Source organism: Macaca fascicularis, chromosome 12 (genome assembly GCF_037993035.2).
Source record: "Macaca fascicularis isolate 582-1 chromosome 12, T2T-MFA8v1.1".
Lineage (NCBI taxonomy): Eukaryota > Metazoa > Chordata > Mammalia > Primates > Cercopithecidae > Macaca > Macaca fascicularis.
The window spans coordinates 49,912,706-49,931,164 of NC_088386.1; the positions used below are offsets into that span (position 1 = coordinate 49,912,706).

At 33.2% G+C, this 18,459-nt stretch overlaps 1 protein-coding gene across 4 annotated transcripts in view; it reads left to right on the plus strand.

Moving 5' to 3' along the window:
* Nucleotides 1-18,459, plus strand: part of GALNT13 (polypeptide N-acetylgalactosaminyltransferase 13) — a 600,525-nt gene that overhangs the window by 575,436 nt on the left and 6,630 nt on the right. For 2 of the 4 annotated variants that reach the window (XM_065525497.2, XM_065525498.2), the window contains exons 12-13: nucleotides 7,926-8,060; nucleotides 15,896-16,093. In XM_065525497.2, coding sequence (XP_065381569.1) covers nucleotides 7,926-8,060; nucleotides 15,896-16,081 — 321 coding nt within the window. In that variant the 3' untranslated portion in view covers nucleotides 16,082-16,093. The remainder of the gene's footprint in view (nucleotides 1-7,925; nucleotides 8,061-15,895; nucleotides 16,094-18,459) is intronic. The other 2 variants (XM_045367091.3, XM_045367092.3) reach the window with 1 other exon arrangement.

The window sequence follows — 18,459 nt, forward strand, 5'->3', positions numbered from 1 at the left end:
GACTTTGAGGGGTTCAAGACATCCGTGGAGGAAATAATTGCAGATAGGATAGAAGTAGCAGGAGAACTAGAATTAGGAGTGGAGCCTGAAGATGTGACTGAATTGCTGCACTCTCATGCTAAAACTTTAATGAATGAGCATTGCTTCTTATTAATGATCAAGGAAAGTGGTTTCTTGAGATATAATCTCCTATTGAAGATGCCGTGAACACTGTTGAAATGACAACAAAGTATTTAGAATATTACATAAACTCAAGTTGATAAAGCAGTAGCAGGTTTTGAGAGGATTAATTAAAATTTTAAAAGAAGTTCTACTGTGGGTAAAATGCTATCAAATAGCATCACATGCTACAGAAAAATCTTTAGTGAAAGGAAAAGTTGATTTATGTGATAAACTTCATTGTTGTCTTATTTTTTAAAATTACTACATCCACTTAAATTTCATCAGTCACCACTCTGGTCAACCTGCAGCCATCAGCATTGAGGCAAGACTCTCCATCAGCAGAAAGATTACCACTCACCGAAGGCTAGGATGATTGTTAGCATTTTTAGCAATAAAGTATTTTTAATTAAGTAATATACATTGTTTTTTGAGACACAATACTACTGCACACTTAATATGCTACTGTATAGTGTAAACATAACTCATGGGCACAGGGAAACAAAAACATGTGTCTTGCTTTAAATATGATACTTGTTTTATTGTAGTGATCTGAAACTGAACCCACAGAATCTCTGAAGTATGCCTGTGTAAACGCATGTACATACATACACACTCACACCCCCTTCATCTATGGATAAAAAAAGGAAAGAAAGAAACCCTGTGGCAAGATAGAGCAAGTAGAGGGTGTTTAATTCCTGAGCCCTTTGCAGAAAGAGACAAGATTCAGGTCCCAATAATACAGCAATGCCTTCCATTCTTGCTTTGTAACTTGTACTGCTGGAACGAGGTTTCATTAGCACAGGCTCATGCTAGAGATTTGAGCAAACTTTTGTTTGTAGTTTTTCTAAAGGGTCATGAAAAAAGAGTATTTTAAAAGAAGTAACTATATATACATTAGGATTTTAAACATAATACAATTGGTAAAAAAAAAAAATGTGGACACCTAGTCTTTCATTATGTTAAATTAATTTAACAGAATATTTTAGATCCTTCTCACAGAAGTCCTTGAAATTATTTAGATGTTGTTTTAGGTATTTGAAGAATCTTAAAATATCTTTGGACATTCTCCCTAAAAAGAAAAATCCAGAACAAACCATACATGTAGGTGAAAAATAAAGAATGCTTACCATCTGATATGATTTGGCTGTGTCTCCACCAAAATCTCATCTTGAATTGTAGCTCCCATAATCCCCACATGTCATGGGAGGGACCTGGTGGGAGATAATTGAATCATGGGGGCAGGTTTTTCCCATGCTGTTCTCATGATAGTGAATAAGTCTCACGAGATGTGATGGTTTTACAAAGGGCAGTTTCCCTGCACACGCTGTCTTGCCTGCCACCTTATAATATGTGCCTTTGCTCCTCCTCCACCTTCCACCACAATTGTGAGCCTCCCCAGCCATGTGGAACTGTGAATCCATTAAACCTCTTTCCTTCATAAATTACCCAGTTTTGGGTATGTCCTTATAGCAGTGTGAGAGTGAACTAAAACATCATCTATGGAAAGAAAAATATTGAGATTAAAAGGATTTGAGATTTGAATTGGCTTTATATATAGCATCATCCATTATAGATAGTACTCATTTGATTACAAGATAAATTCAGAGGCAGAAATCATTATGACACCAATAAAGTACACATAAAATCAGGAAAATCACCTAGTCACATTATAAAACACCTTTATGAAGATATAGCTATAATAGAAAAGTATTTTGAAAATGGTTGATTTTATGCTGGTGGAAAGTATAACTGGATGTTAAAATTTCAGCCCAGATACCAAGATACAATAAATGTGAAATGTAAAATCAGACTTCCCTATGCAAAATTCGCAATGGCAATCTAAAATCAGATTTTCCTGTGCAAAATTTGAAAAGACACTTTAGAAATCTGATTCTGTGACATTAGACACTTCAACCAGCATGAAGAGGAAAAGGATGTATGTTAGTTTGCTGGAGCTTTTGTATAAAATTATTGCAAACTAGGTTTCTTAAAACCATAGAAATTTATTGTCTTATAGTTCCGGAGGCTAGAAGTCTGAAATCAAGTTGTCAGAAGTGCCATACTCCTTCTGAAACCTAAGGGAGAATCATCTTTTTCCGCTTCTAGCTTCCAGTGTTTGCCAACAATCCTTGGTGTCCCATGGCTTGTAGATGCATCATTCCAGTCTCTAATTCCATCATCACATGGCTATCTTTTCTCTGTCTCTATTCTCTTATAAGGACACCAGTCCTTTTAGATTAAGGGCCCATCTTACTCCAGGATGACTTCATCATAAGGACTATCTCCGTAAGTGTACACATTTTGCGGTACTGGTGGTTAGGACTTCAATCTATCATCTGGGGAGCCACAGTTCAACCCATAATGGAAGGTATCAGAATATGGAGAAGATTGTAAGATTTTGCCTGGAGAGAATAGTTGCCCTGCCTCTAGAGAAGATGGGCTGGGATTCTAGCTTCCAGTAAGAAGAGGATTCAAAGCAGGGAAGTTCTTGAGTGTGCAGCCCATGCAATCAGAGCTCTACAATCTTGGAATTCTTGATAATTTTATAAAAATAAGTTCTGCATTTTCATTTTGCACTGGGACCTGCAAATTATGTAGGATGCCAGTTGGAGAGCTTGCTATATGCTTCTGGTATATGGCAGGCTGTGAGCTGACTCACACACGATAAGGCTGGCTTGTGACAACTGAATACAGGGAACTGACTGCACTGCCTAGTGTTAGCCTGTCTCCCAGAGTTTTCACAAAAAGTGGCTCACTTGTAAAATATGCATTGTCCTCTTTCTTTGCACTTCAGTTAAGAGGTGCTCAGCGATGGGAATCTCTAAGAAAATCCAAATGGTCTCAGAACAGGGAGCTTTAAATCTCTGGCAGGCCAGACAACAGGAAGGAGTTATACACAACGGTTCAAGTAAGACCTCTCTTATAGCTTTGCCACTCTGGAAGAATAAAAAAATTAAAAAAAAAAAACTGATTAGCAGACTGGGTGAATTTGGGAGTGGGCAAGAACAGTGAGGGGAAAAAAAAAAGCTTAAGACGTAAAACAGAAAAAGCCTTTGCCTCTGCAGGCTGCCAACATAAATTAAGCTCAATGTGGAGAAGGGGGAATTATTTGATATTGCATTACATTTAGAGTTTTGATTAGTAATACTAAACAGTATATTCTAATTTCAGAATTGAATCCCAAGGTGACCTAAGCAGGTTAGCCAAAAATAAATAAATAATGCACACCATATTTTTCACTTAGGAATAAGGAAAGATATGTTATCTACTCCAATACATTGTAAAGGGTTAGTGGTGGCATGGCCTGAATTGTGTTCTAGAAATTCATATGTTGAAGTCTTAACCCCCAGTTCCTTAGAATGTAACCATATTAGAGATGAGTCTTTAAAGAGGTAAAGTTAAAATGGCATCATTAGGGTGCCCTAATTCAATGTAACTGGTATTTTTATAAAAAGAGATTAGGACACATGCAAACAGAGAAGGAAGACCGTGTGAAGACACACGGAGAAGATCCCTCTTACAAGCCAAAGAGAGTGGCCTCAGCAGAAACCAACTCTGCTAAGATCGTGATCTTGGACGTCCAGCCTCCAAACCTGTCAGGAAATAAATTTCTGTTGCTTAGGCCACCCAGTCCATAGTACTTTGTTATGGCAGTCGTAGTGAACTAATACAACAGTAAACAATAAAAACTGAGTTATTACAGTGAGTAATTAGTTTTGAAAGGCATAATAATCAACAAGGTCCATAAACTGGAGCATAGACATTATTACCTGTATCATTATCATCATCTTATAAGATAGCTGAGATTAAAAGAGTTGACTTAAAAAATGGCCATTTTAGTGGTTGTTTGCAGACCTAGCTTGACTGAAGGATTACATAAGAATATATGTGATACTAGATAGCTCATAATTTTACAGATTAGACAACATGAACATTAAGTGTGAAACAGAATTTTAAAAGCACTATAAATTACTAAATCCATAGGATTCATGTAAAGAGCTCTATTTGTTACATTTTGCAATACTGTCAGTTGGTATACATTCATAGAAATATAAATGCAGTTGCACAATGAAAGAATAGAGCAAATTTATTTAATATATATGAAGCATAGAACACATTATTTTTAAAAAAAGGTAGTGTTCAATTAATGTTAACTTCCTCCCTGTTTCCTCTTTTATAATGGAAGGAAAGCCACAGAGATTGATTGTTTTTCCCTGCTTCTAGTCACCTTAGCTTAATTAAAGTGAGCAGACTTTGAACAAATTAATTGCCATTAAAGTCAGGCTGGCACTGGAGCAAATGGAAACATATGCTAAATCTATGGTTCATGTAACTCGGTTCTGCTTTACTAAGTATTGGTAACCGATGATAAAGCAATTTGAGTGATAATCAGAAAAGGAAGAAGAATAGTTTCCATTATTTTAAGAGAATGTACAATGAGATTTTACTAATGAATGAATCAATCTTGTATAGTGTAGTTATCAACATACCTGATAGTTTAAAGTAAAGTGCTTCATTGGTGTTCAGGTTTGAAATATTTTAACTCACATAGGCATAAAGGTTTCAACCACAGCAAGGACAGGCTGGGCCTTACACATACCAACTGAGAGTGTCTGTGGAGTAGTGAGACGGAAAAACAGGCAACAGCTGTAGGGAATAGCTGCTCCTAGAAAATCCAGCATGAGATTTGGAGATTGTCCCCAAAGTCATAAAGGAACTCATAAGTAGTTAATCTAGAGGGTCAGAATACAATGCTTAAATTATCAGAAATATCTGTCATCAGGTATTATAAACTCTCCCTCGGGACTTGTACAGCAGCCAAGGGCTCAGCTCAGACAGTCAAGAGCAAACATTGCTGGACCCTTATACTAAAATTTCTTGGTAGTGTTGGATAGAAATCCTCAATTTGGGATTAACTCCAAGACTGGGAATAATAACTCTAAATATCAGCTACTGAATTTTGTCTGTGTGCCAGAATCTCTACAAAGTATTTCACATATAATGTTTTCAGTATACCCAAGGTGAATTTCATGAACCTTTTACAGTAGTAGATATGAAAAAATTTAATAATGACAATTATGGGTTCAAAAACTAATAGATATAAATGATAAATAATTGAGTTCAAACCTAATAATTTCCAGATTAGGTTTCAAGAATGATATGTATATACTGACATGCACTGATTTTTGTTATTATAAAGAGTAAAAAACATCCTAGAAACAAGCATAAAAATGAGATTATTTCTCAGGTACAAAAACAAATTAATCCTGATTTTACATTAATCCAAGAAAAACAAGGAAGCATTATCAACAGATTGTTTTTAACAAAAATTGCTTGTGAGCCAAATATTTTAACATCCGTTCATTTTTTTCAAGTACAAAGGCCACAAAATAATTTAACAGACATATAATTTATATACACATATAAGTACATAAACTATTCTACAAATATATCTTTCTTAAATGTAAATTACTTAAGATAGCTCTAATGACCACAAACTGAATCTAAATTAGAAATTGAGGATCAAGGGATGTGGTAGACTGCTCTCTAAAACTTTCAACAGGTACTGTTTCCAAACTATCTTAAGAGACTCGAGAAGAATATACTGTATAGAAATGGCCTGAGCCATTAGAAAATTAAGGCTGAAATGGACGTTATGAGGTTTCCTTTTACACTGGCATTTGTCGCTTTAAAAGGAAGCAATTTTAATGTAGAAGGCTATCTTTGAGTATTGAAATAATCCTATCATCTCAGCTTAAGATTCTCACTTGTGTAATTAAATAAGTTTGTAATTGTGTTTAAAATAATACTCTTTGGGGAGGATATGAATATTTCTGTTTGATGGGTTTTTATGTTATTCTTCTTAGGTGACCAGATGTTCTTCATAAAAACATATGAGCATGAAAAAGTAATGAAGCTAGAAAATATATTTGTGAATTGAATACATTAAGTCTGTGATATATTTTGCATAATTCAATTAAATGTACTTCACATTTCTCAAAATTGTATATTAAGTAAATGTATAACCTTTGTGAAAATTTTTCTGGGTTTTTTTTGTTGTTGTTGTTATTGTTGTTGCCACTGTTGTTGTTGTTTTGAGACTGGGTCTTGCTCTGCACCCAGACTGAATGCAGTGGTGTGATCATGGCTCAAGTAATCTGCCAACCTCAGCCTCTCCCACTTCAGCCTCCCAAGTAGTGGGGACAACAGGCATGTACCACCATGCTTGGATAATTTTCTTTTAATTATTGTTTGTAGAGATGAGATCTCTATATGTTTCCCTGGCTGATCTTAAACTCCTGGCCTCAAGCAATCCTCTTGCCTTAGCCTCCCAAAGTGTGGGGATTACAGGCATGAGTCACCGAACCAGTCCCCAATAATTTCCTTTTAAGCGGTTGACAGAAGAGGGTATTTGTGTTCCATCATTGATTTTTCCACTTGCTCTCACCGCTTCTTGTGATTTTCATAGAAGTCCTGAGAAGCAGTGCTGCAGAGGCAACTCTGCCAAGACTAACTCGTTCAGCTTATGGAGCTCCAGAGTTTATATTATTTGTAAAGCTGACTTCCTCCAATTTCATCAGATATCTTTGAGAAACAAAAAGACCCTGACATGACCTTTCTCGTTATCTTTTCTGTTGACATAGCAAGGAGAAAGAAAAACCCACAGAATACTGAACAATGCTTATCGTAGCTAAAAGAAGAAAACACATTCTATAATTATGTGCTTAATAACCCCCATGAGGCTGGGCACGGTGGCTCACACCTGTAATCCCAGCACTTTGGGAGGCCGAGGCAGGAGGATCATGAGGTCAGGAGATTGAGACCATCCTGGCCAACATAGTGAAACCCCATCTCTGCTAAAATACAAAACATTAGCCTGGCATGGTGGCATATGCCTGTAATCCCAACTACTCAGGAGGCTGAGGCAGGAGAATCGCTTTAACCCGGGAGGCAGAGTTGCAGTAAGCCGAAATTGCACCACTGCACTCCAGCCTGATGACAGAGCAAGACTTCATCTAAAAATAAAAAAAAATAAAAAAAACTCATGAAACTTTAATAATCAATGTTGTAAATAAATTATTCACACCAGGAACAAAATAATAAAGATTATTATAGTTCAATTGAATTATCTAACAAAGAGTCCATAATCCACCATGACATTTCTTGGATATTTTCAGAAGAATTGATGTAGTTAAGCCTAGGCAAACCATATTAAAGAGATAAGTGTAGAGCCTACCTTTAATGAGATCTCTAGAGAAGATACTTCTACAACCTTCAGAAGCTCACTGACAATATTTAATAAAATTTACACAATGTACTTATGTTATCAGAAGAAAGATTTAAACTTCTATATGAAAAAATGACATTGTAGAATTGGAGAACTGGTCATAAGATGGTAGGAACAGGGACTGCCCTTCATTAAGCTCCATGCAGTTTGCAAACTATATTTTCTTTAACCTATTGTGAGCTTTATAGTGCAAGTATCATGCAAGAAATACAGTGCCAGCAAATAGTGGGTATTTTAAAGTTTATTTTGTTAAACTGAGGTCTCACCAAAACATCACAAAACAGATGACTTTGTCCCTATTTTACAGTTGAGAAAAAAGACTCAAAGAGATGAATTAGCTGTCTCAAGATAACATACCAGCAATCATTTGAAAATACAAGTTTATCTGATATGAAAGCTTCCATGGATAGATCTGCTCTATTGTAACATTTTAAAATGTACATATTATTTTATTAGCTGAATTTTATATTTTCAGGTATTTTCTTACACTGCTGACAAAGAAATTCGAACCGATGACTTGTGCTTGGATGTTTCTAGACTCAATGGACCTGTAATCATGTTAAAATGCCACCATATGAGAGGAAATCAGTTATGGGAATATGATGCTGAGGTATAGTATTTTCCTTAATTTACTTATTATTTGATGCTTGAGCTCAGTTATATATTTCAACATTCAATATTTAAATCTTAAGCTGGTTTTTATCTACATTGGCAGAATTAGATTTTAAGCATGCAGGTTCATATCGGTAACATTAGGATGGCATATCATATAAACAGGTTTTGCCAAATTGGTCCATTAATATAAAATATGAATGAGGACAATAAAATCAGTTTTGTGTATGACAACTTGTATCTCCATGTACATGCCAAACATAAATTAGGCAAGGGGTAAGCTAAGCCTATCTGAGAGGTTTGTATGAAGATGTGTATACAGGATAATATTGACAATATGTACATATTTTCAAATTTTAAATTTTATACCACTAATCACTGACATTTATGTTCCTCAACTGGAAGGAACAATATCTGACAAGATTAACAAGATTTCTTTACTGTTTACAATTATAAGTATTTCACAGAATTCAGTAAACTAATTAGTCACCTAAAAAGCTGAGTTGCCTCTTCTCAATATAGCACACCTTTCTGACAGAGGAGAGGGAGAGAAAACAACAAAATTACTGTTGGAAATTTATCTCCAGGCAGTGTGTAAAAACCAGATCAACCATCAGATGGAGCTAATAAAAAAGAAATATTTTCCTTTGCATAAAGAAACTTACTCTCGAAAACAGCTTCATTTCTTTCGGTTTTCTTTTATGATTAACAAAATGAATTGGTCTTCTGTGTTACATTTCCCACATTATTAAGTGGTAGGTGATTTATTTAAAAGGAAAACTAAAGTTCATTCTGCTTAGAAGATAAATACTACTATAGAGGTAAATGGGTTTCACAGATGCAGTATTCCATGCAAGCCTAAAATTTTCTACAAGAATAACATTTTAAAAAACAATCTACAGAGTTTTTTGGCATTGTTGATATTTTAACAAGACCTTTAAAAACCTTTTTGAATGTCATTTTAATATTTGCATGATTCTGTAGTTTCTTAAGTTGAATATTAGAAAAACTTACTGAATTCTTATAGGATTTGAAACTGGTTATGTAGGGTTAATTTGGGGTCTAAAACTTATACAATGTTACCAGGATCGTAGGACACAAAATCATCTTCTGAGCCATAATTGAGGACAAACACTGAGAATTCTTCCTATGTTGTACCAACGTGTTCTATTAAGATGCTGTTGCCTTCGCTATATCTTACTCACCTTGTCTGACCACCAATCTTTTTTTCTCTTCAACTATTATTTATTGGTGCCATCCTTGATATTAAGCCTACAGAAAACAGTGCCTTTACAAAATACATATAGGTAAATCCTTCATCAGTACTCTATCTCTTCTATGAGGAAAAATGCAGTAAAATGTACAGATACAGTAGAAATCCTATAAGTGATACTTATTTTTAAATAAAACTTGTTCTTGTTGTTGTTACTGTTTAGTTTCTACCAGGAACCTGGGACTCTACTGAGCTTATGCTAAAGATAAGAAAATCTAGAATATATTTATTAAGAAAGGGGAATGATCATATGCATTTTTATAAAATGAAGCAGTGTGGAATTTTAGAATACCACTTGTAATCTTTAAACTTTTCCATAACTCTTGAGTGAGCAATATCATAACTCAAATTCTTTCATTTCTCAAATAACTACTGTTAGCAATTACGTGTATATTTTTGTTTACATTTTCTGTCAGCTAGTAGCAATGCTATTGAATACTAAGGAATTTTAAGTAAAAAGTGAAAAAAATAGGTAGCTTCACCTAAGATAAATAAATGATTTCTATAAATTTACTCTTTTGGATGACTAGTAGTTATCTGTTGTAGTATTTCAGAGCACTATAACATTTTGTGTCATGTTTACTTTGACTTTGGAACACACACACAGAAAAGCTTATAAAATGCCATAAATATTGAGAAATTTTTATTTTAAATAATTTGATCATCTGAATTATATAGCTTAATTAAATTCTCATATATGTTTATGTTTTCAAAATTAACTAGTGATATTTACATTGTCTAATGACACCACTTTGCTAAATTAAAAAATGAATGGATCATAATCTAATAAATGACATGAGAATAGAGCAATTGTAGGAATAATACATTGCCTTTCTGGAAATTTCAGCTTTGAAAGGTGATTTTATTTTTGAGAAGGTGTTAAAAAGGATTTTTTTTAACAAAATTGAAATATAACATTTATTACTATGCTTTTAAGTTTTACATTTAGGTCACAGAAGGGTTCCACCCCTTGCTACCCACAGGGTGATTCCAGGAGTAGTAGCATCACCTGGGAACTTGTTAGAAATGCAGGATCCGAACGCATGCTAAACATACTGAATCCAAATCTGTATTTTAACAAAATCTCCAATCATTCATATATACATTTACATTTGAAAAGGACAGGGTCAAATATCTATGTATCTTCCATAGTCTTTTTATACACTGATTAAAGAATATTACAAATTTAGGAAAAGGCATGGATACAATTTGGAAAATGGCAAGGCCTCCAGAGGGGAGCAAAGAGAGGGAAAGGGAGCAAAAGGATAAGAAGTGTTGAGATGAGAAGGAGGAATAATTGCTCAGTGGTTCTATTCTTCTCATATTCCAACCTGTGGAAAGAAAATGCGTGCTGCTTACTACTTTAACTCAGTTCTTTATCTTTTGCTAGCAAGGACAAAAGTTTTCTTTGAAAAATCTCTGAGGTGGTGCAGGTTCAAGGCAGAATAAAAATTGTCGGAGTTCACAGAATTACAGAACTGAAACGTACCTTAAAGTTCTCTCCTTTAAGCCTTTATCAGGAGGAAACTAAAGCACAAAGATTACGCCGCTAGCAGCAGATCTAGAATTCAGGTCCTAATAAAGTATTCCAAGCAAGCTAGCTATCAGTATAATTGTGAATCTCACCATGTGAACAGCAGAAATATTCCATCACCTTATCTCCCATAGTCCTTTCAATCTTAGAAAAGAAAGTCATAAATAGGAGCAGGATTGTTGGAATATCCAGAGAAAAATGGAAACAGTGTCATAAAGCGTCAAAACCTGGAATCTATCCAGCTACTTTGGTTTTGTTTACTTCTTAGGTGAGTGGGGGAAAAGAGAAGGAATAAAGTTCATCACATATTTATCTGTTTTCTCGTGCAATTCTTACAATAGTCTTATAAGACAGATATTCTATTTTTCACATTAGTAAAATGAAGCATAGGGTAAATGCCTCATTTAAGTTTTCACAGCCAGATTCTTACAGTAAATCCAGCAATTTTTCTACTACACTACGTTGCCTCTCAATGTTATCAAAAAACTAGAAATAATTCGGTTCTTTCAATGGTTATGATATAATAAGCTTAATATACAGTATTTCAAATGGAATACCTAAATGCTATCAGTTATTTGTTATACCAAATTTTATCGACATAAAATTTCTCATTTTTTTAATAGTGAGAAAGATGTTCTACAATAAATATGGTCTATTTAGCTAAATAAGCAGTCATAAAACTACTTTGTCATTTTGTTCTAATTGCTTACAAGCTTCAGCTATACATACTCGTAATTGCTTATCCTTGTAATTGAATGAAACTAAGCACATGTTAGTAATAAATGCACTTCTTTGGTCAACTTTGATTTCAAATGTAGTTTCTCACACCCCTAACTAAATAGTTCGTAAATAACCATGAATTTAGTTCATTGTCATCTTATATATGGCCTAACCTGTTTGAATTGAGGGCATCCTGGGCATCATTAGCAAAATTGTAGGGTACCTATGTGGTCTAGAAGCTTGAATAAATTTCACAAACCCTTCTATGCCATGAAATGTCTATTGCCAGCATTAAATGAAAAGAAAAAAATTCATCTCACTGAAACATTTTAAGAATTATTTTTATAAAGTTCTGTCATCCATTCATTCTGTTTTATTCAGGTGTTCTTATATTCTGTTTGAACATTACAATTGTGTTCCAATCAATTTAGAATATTTTCCTATGATATATGCATATAATTACATTTCTTTTTGAATAACTAGGCAGCTACATACAGTGTGAGAATCTAATTTTAGATCAGAACACTTACGTTCAACAAACACTATGCAACAAAGAAAAAAAGGGAGAAAAATATGATGCTAAAAATAACTCTTATTTTTCATGGGACTGAGCAAGTGGACTTAGAAAATACTTGTTGTGAATTCTATGTACATCTGTATCAAATAATTTCCAGAGTCACAATATAAGGAATGCTTTTCCATAGGTAAAATGTGTTAGATTAATATTTAGACTTGAATTACACTACCATCTTTTATTTACCTTTATTAGAGAGCAGGTAAATGGGATTATAATTTCAAGGTAAGTGATCTTTAAGTGCATCCCAACCATTCCCCTGTGTAGCATTCCTAAGAAAAACAATGGCTTAATTTACCTTTTGAAGGCTGTGTGCATTACACAGGTATCACCTTTCCATATTCCTATTGACCCATAGCTGTGATTTCTTATTAGAAGTAGTGAGTAGGAATTTCAATAGATTAGTGTCACATTTGTAGTTCCTATGTGTTAAATGATTACACTTCCTATTTTATAATATTTCTATTTGACTGAATGCATAGATTACCTTGTCTGGAGATCATAATTAATGTTTTGAGTAATAACTTTGTTATATTAATTTTTAATTGTTATTCTATGCTTAACAGAAGAAATCCTATTATCTTTGCTATTAAATTAAATATCTATAGTAGTCCAAATTTATACTTATTTTGTATATTATTATATGTAATAACATAATTGAGTGGGTTTTATTTTAATCTTTTAGTATACCAACTTTTAAACTGAGACCTGTGCGATTGGCTCTTAAATTAACTATGCAGTCAGTTCATTAAAATATCTATTTTTTACATTAGTACTTTTAATGCCAAGGTATGGCCTAATTTTACAAAATTGTTTAGCCTGATTCCAGTTGGCTTTAAGTAGGAATTATATATTTGGAAGGGTAAATTTAGATGCTCCATGCCACATTTTATGTTAGTCAAACAAGCAAATATATATAAAGGCAGGAATCATTAATGTTTTTCTTATGTATTTTTATGTTATGATTGAAATATTGTACATCGCAGGAAATACCAAGGCTTTACACTCTAGAGGAGAACAATAAAGTAATGCCATATTATAAACAAAACTCAATACTAGCTTAGGGTTTAGATCCTATTTTCTAGTCAATATTTTAAATATGCTATAGGAAAATATATTTGGCAGTAAGTTGCATGTCAGCCTGGATGTCACATTGTCTTCAAAATTGAGTTAATATAGCTGGATGCGGTGGCATGGGCCTGTAGTACCAGCTACTTGGCAAGCTGAGATGGGAGGATTGCTGGAGTCCAGGAGTTTGAGGCCAGCCTGGGCAATATAGTGAGACCATTTCTCTAAAAGAAAACAAAAGTAGACTAATTAGCCATGTGCAACAAAAACAGATATAACTAAGGCTTGATATGCCTAATAAAGAGCATATCAACCCTTAGTTACTGTACTTTTTGAAGGGAAAATAGTATACCACATATAGAAATGTGCAAGGACTTGAATAAACAGCATTGTAGAAACATAGCCAAAGAAAATGGAAAAAAAGTTTTTAAAAAACATATATACATAAAAATCATTTTATGTGTTATTGTATTCGTTTCTTGTTTATCCTATCAATACAGCAAGAAATGTTTTTAGCAGCAACTTGTAATATTGGTGAAGATGCAGTGATACCCATATAGTATCCCGACATATAGCAAGCACAAGAAGTGTTAGCTGCTGCTGCTGTTATTACAAATTACTGTTATAGATATATTTTAAAGAACTTTGCTAATATGTGTTAAAGTGTTCATGTATTTGACCTTGCAATTTCACTTCTAAGAATCATTTCCAAAGAAATAATGACAGATATAGACATTGATGTTCAGAGATATTTGCCATTATTTATTACACATACATATCAACCCTTAGTTATATCTGTATGTATTACAAATAATGGCAAATATCTCTGAACATCAACATATTGATCAAATATCTCTGAAATACAATATATTTTTGTTATTTGCAATAGCTCCAAATTGGAAAGATATTCCCTGCAAATAAAAAAGTTAAATGGATTTTGGCAAATTCATTTCAGAGAAATAGTTTGTTTCTTAATAGTATGTTTTTAGATTATTTTAGATTATTTTAATGATAGAAAAAAATGCTCACAACATGAATAAAGGAATATTTGATTATATGACCTCAATTGTATAAATTCATAAAATTATTAGAAGATACACACAATATTAATAATTGTTATCATTTCAAACAGTATACTCAGAAATAAATGAACTATGCTTTGTTTTCAAGCAAATGAAGACACTAAATAATTTTGTGTGTTTTTAAATGAAAAATAATTTTTGTCTCAAGAAGGACAAGATTTGTAAGTTTTCTTCTGGGCTATGGCTTTTTATAAGTACCTGGAATTAAAGTTCTTTGACTATTTTTTCATGGCCATTCATTTGATAAACACTTTTGGGAGGTATGTTTTTAAATGAAAATTCTATGTTGTATTTATGCCCTGGGGTTATGTTTCCAGAGGGTAAGCAAAATCATTTTTGTTTTGTTTTATGTCATAAAAATTAATTTTTATATTACAAATGAAATTAACATCATTTACACTAATATCTTTGATGTTAAAATGGCATTTTCCAAGAAAAGTTCACTTCAAGAAGAAATATCACTGAGGGTAGAGGATGATCTAGCCTAGCAGTTTTAAACAGTATGATGGAAAAATTCATGTTTGGTTAAAAAAAGAAACAAAAATATAAACTAGTCTTCTTAAAAAAAATCAAGCTATATAGTTAACAATATTATTTATAGTTACAGTTTTAATATCAACTACATAGTTAACAATACTATGAATAAAATGTTATTTTTTCTTTCTTTACAAATTATATACTATTTTACTATAGAAGATAAATCCTTGAAAACAATAATCCAATAATTTGTGTACATTAAGCTGACTGAGAGAAGTAGCTTAATTTTAACAGAATTTATTGTCTGCACTGGTCTTGTACTAAGCATTTGAATCACCAGACTTACTTAGTGTATCCCATGGGCAGGCACTGAGCTTCAAGATGTAGGTGGCCATAGTCTGTGACTTTCCTGGAGCTTATGTTCCTTTAGAGGAAATAGATGGAGAGCAAGAAACGGACAGATAAATTAATTAATTGAAACTGTTTGGAGAATTAGATTAAGAGTTGATCTTTTTCTTTTTCCTCCCTTCATTACCTGCCTTTCTAATTGACATCTAACGAAGGTGGCAATGTACATGTGGAACACAACCAGGTTAGCCCTGTAAAAACACAAGTGGGAGCAATTTGAGTACCATACTGTTCAAAGTAAAGCCTTAAAGCTAAATTATCCTCCAAATTTGTCCCTGATATTATTTAATTTTAGAGTGTAAGAATGAGGAGGCCAAGGGCCATAGTTGGACTAATCAACTATTTTGAATATCTACTCGCAAATAACTCATCTGGTACTAAAAAGCATTGTATTACTAGGATGAAGGCTGAGAATATAATCTTTTATATCTAAAAATAACCTTTTGCCAAAAATATTTCATCATTTAATCTTAAGCCCTTCTCCATAGTCTCAGTCTTATCTTCATTTACGCCTTCCTTATAGGGTTGATATTAAAGCCATCTAAAAAAATGTGGCTCACAGCTCCATGGATGCAATTATTGTGACATGTGCCTTCCATCTTTATCCAGTAGAAATTGCATGTTGCCTAGGATGATTGATTTATTACTGTCTTTGTACTTGATTTCGTCATTATTCATTATTTTCTTTGTCAAACAGACCCACACTCTTCTTCATATAATCACCCAGTCTTGTCTCTCAGTGAACAAAGTAGCTGATGGCTCCCAGCATCCTACAGTGGAAACCTGTAATGATAGCACTTTGCAAAAATGGCTACTAAGAAACTATACAAGAATGGAAATTTTTAGAAATATTTTTGGGAATTCTACTGATTACATTCTCTAATGATTTTTGGAGGTTTGTGTTGCAGATTTTATTAATTTTAGTATTTTTGTTATGTTCAGTTATTGAAATCTGGAAACTCCTTTAAAATGTGGTTAAGAAAAATTTTTATGTACCTTTTCTCCATGGAGTTAACTCTCTGTCTTTTACTTCTTAGTTACTCATTAATTTGGGGACTGCATATATTAAGTTGTGTTTAGTCTATCCTTAATGAGTAGGTATGTTTTTGATTTTTTCTTTATTTTAAACATATATATGCATAAATATCTTTGATGAACTGTATTATGACATATTAACTCTCTTTGAGGCGAACTATAGCCGTGTTTATATGACAACAGGTTCTGCATCATCAGATCTGAAAAATATCAATTAAAAAACTAACAGGGTCAAAAAAAGATTGTTTCTAAAACAACAAAATCATTTATTTTTGTTTCTTTTTATTCAGATACTTTGGTTAAATGCAAATATGGCATATCCTTTCTAAAGTATCTTATTATTTTAATTAAAACACTAAGCAAGCGCATTATTAAAGACTAAGATGTGATTTTTCAATACCTTTATAAAGAAAATTATTTCTAAGCATTTCTTTATGGTTGCCTAAGTGAAATAATACTTTTTTTAAGTTGTATCTTTTATCTCTCATTTGTATGATTTGTGACTATCTTTTCAGTAAGCAATAAAATGAATCATTATTCAGGTCAACTGATAGGGAATTCCTCTAAAGAGTGCAAATAAGAACATGTCCTACCTTTTAGTTTTAAGGGGTTTATTATCCAAAAAATAAAGGATTTTACTTTGTCCCTTACCTTACAATGAGAACACAGGAAGATTGGGGCATTTTTCTGGTTCAGATGAACCACTTAAATATTGTTAGTGGAGGAAACAATTGAGCTCAGAAGTCTTGTAACAAGGCTGGGAATGAAATTATGGAGAGGGGACAACACATGGGGTACTATTTTAATTAGAACTATATTCCAGTCAAAGACATTCCAAATGTAAGAGTTGGTAAAACTGGAAAAGTCTACGTCTTTTGCACAAAGAAAACTTGTATACAAAGCAATTTTTGTGTATTATCTTAGTTGCCTTCAAAGCAATCAAACCTGATATATGCAGTGCCAAAAGAGGAGGTTTAGGTTTAACTAACTTTTTATTCTCACAAGTCTACTATAGAGTGCTAGAGCAGAGACCACAGAGCGCTTCTCTCCATAGGAGAAATTGCGGCAGTTCCCTTAGCAGTTCTTATAGCCTTCTCCACAGGTGACAGTCTGTTGCAAGGAGATGAGATCCACATCAGGCAGATGTCAAAACCATCGTGGCTTACTGGCCTCACAGAAGATGATCTCTCCTTGTAACAACTCCATAGGCCTAGCTTCCAGGAACCGAATAAAACATAAAGAATTAGAAGTCTGCACTTAGAAAAGCCCAGTTTGCTTTTCTGTTAGTATATATATGCAATTTATCAGTTGCAGATGCAGTTTATCAATCAGAGTTCATTTTTACCATAAACAATGTAGGCTAGAAACGTAGTTAACATTTTTACCCTTTTGAGGTTGCCAGGGGATTCCAGTTAGTTGACTGAAGGTCAAATTTTTTTTAAAAAAGGGAAAAAGGATATTTGTAAGCATGTTTAACTCTAAGTATTTTCTGACAAAGAACATGATTCCTCAGAATAATTCAAAGCATGCCTGAGTGTTCACAGCTAGTAAATAAGGGACAGGAATTTACCTGAGCCTAAAAGGTCTGGTTTTCTACTGCACTGCACTATAAAGAAGTGTTTAGTTGTTTCTTTGTCTCTGCAGCAGTGGGTTTTCACTACTAGTGAATTCCTTCAAATAAATCATGTATTGTTTAGAAAGAATAATAAAAACTATTGTTTTTAAAATTATTATTTGTGCAGTTGACAACATCTATTCACATGATCCTTAAAGAAAAATCTCAAGTCTGTGCTATATTTTGAACTAAGGTAACTGATAATTGATCAAAGCATTCAACTACAATGATATGTGATCGACTGCAATAAGACACTGGCAGTGCTTTCTGGGGTAGCTTAATGGGCAATAACATATGTGATATTTGAAAAATCGTACTTTTTTAAAAAAGGGATCTAATAGAAGTATGCAATGGTAAGTTATATTTTTGAAAGAGAATATATACACAAAGGACCACAGATACGTAACAAAAATTAAGCCATTTTGTTGATTTTTAACTAGAACTGTTTAGAAAAAATATATATTGTTTTCGTTATGTATCTTTATTTTTTCAAGCTGGCTACTGGTTGAATTTCTGGCATCATAAGTGTAAATCAGCCATCTTCTTGCCTATCTTTGGCCATTTATTCCTTTCTTTGTTTTTTAGTGTAAATAACTTGATTCCATGTTTTG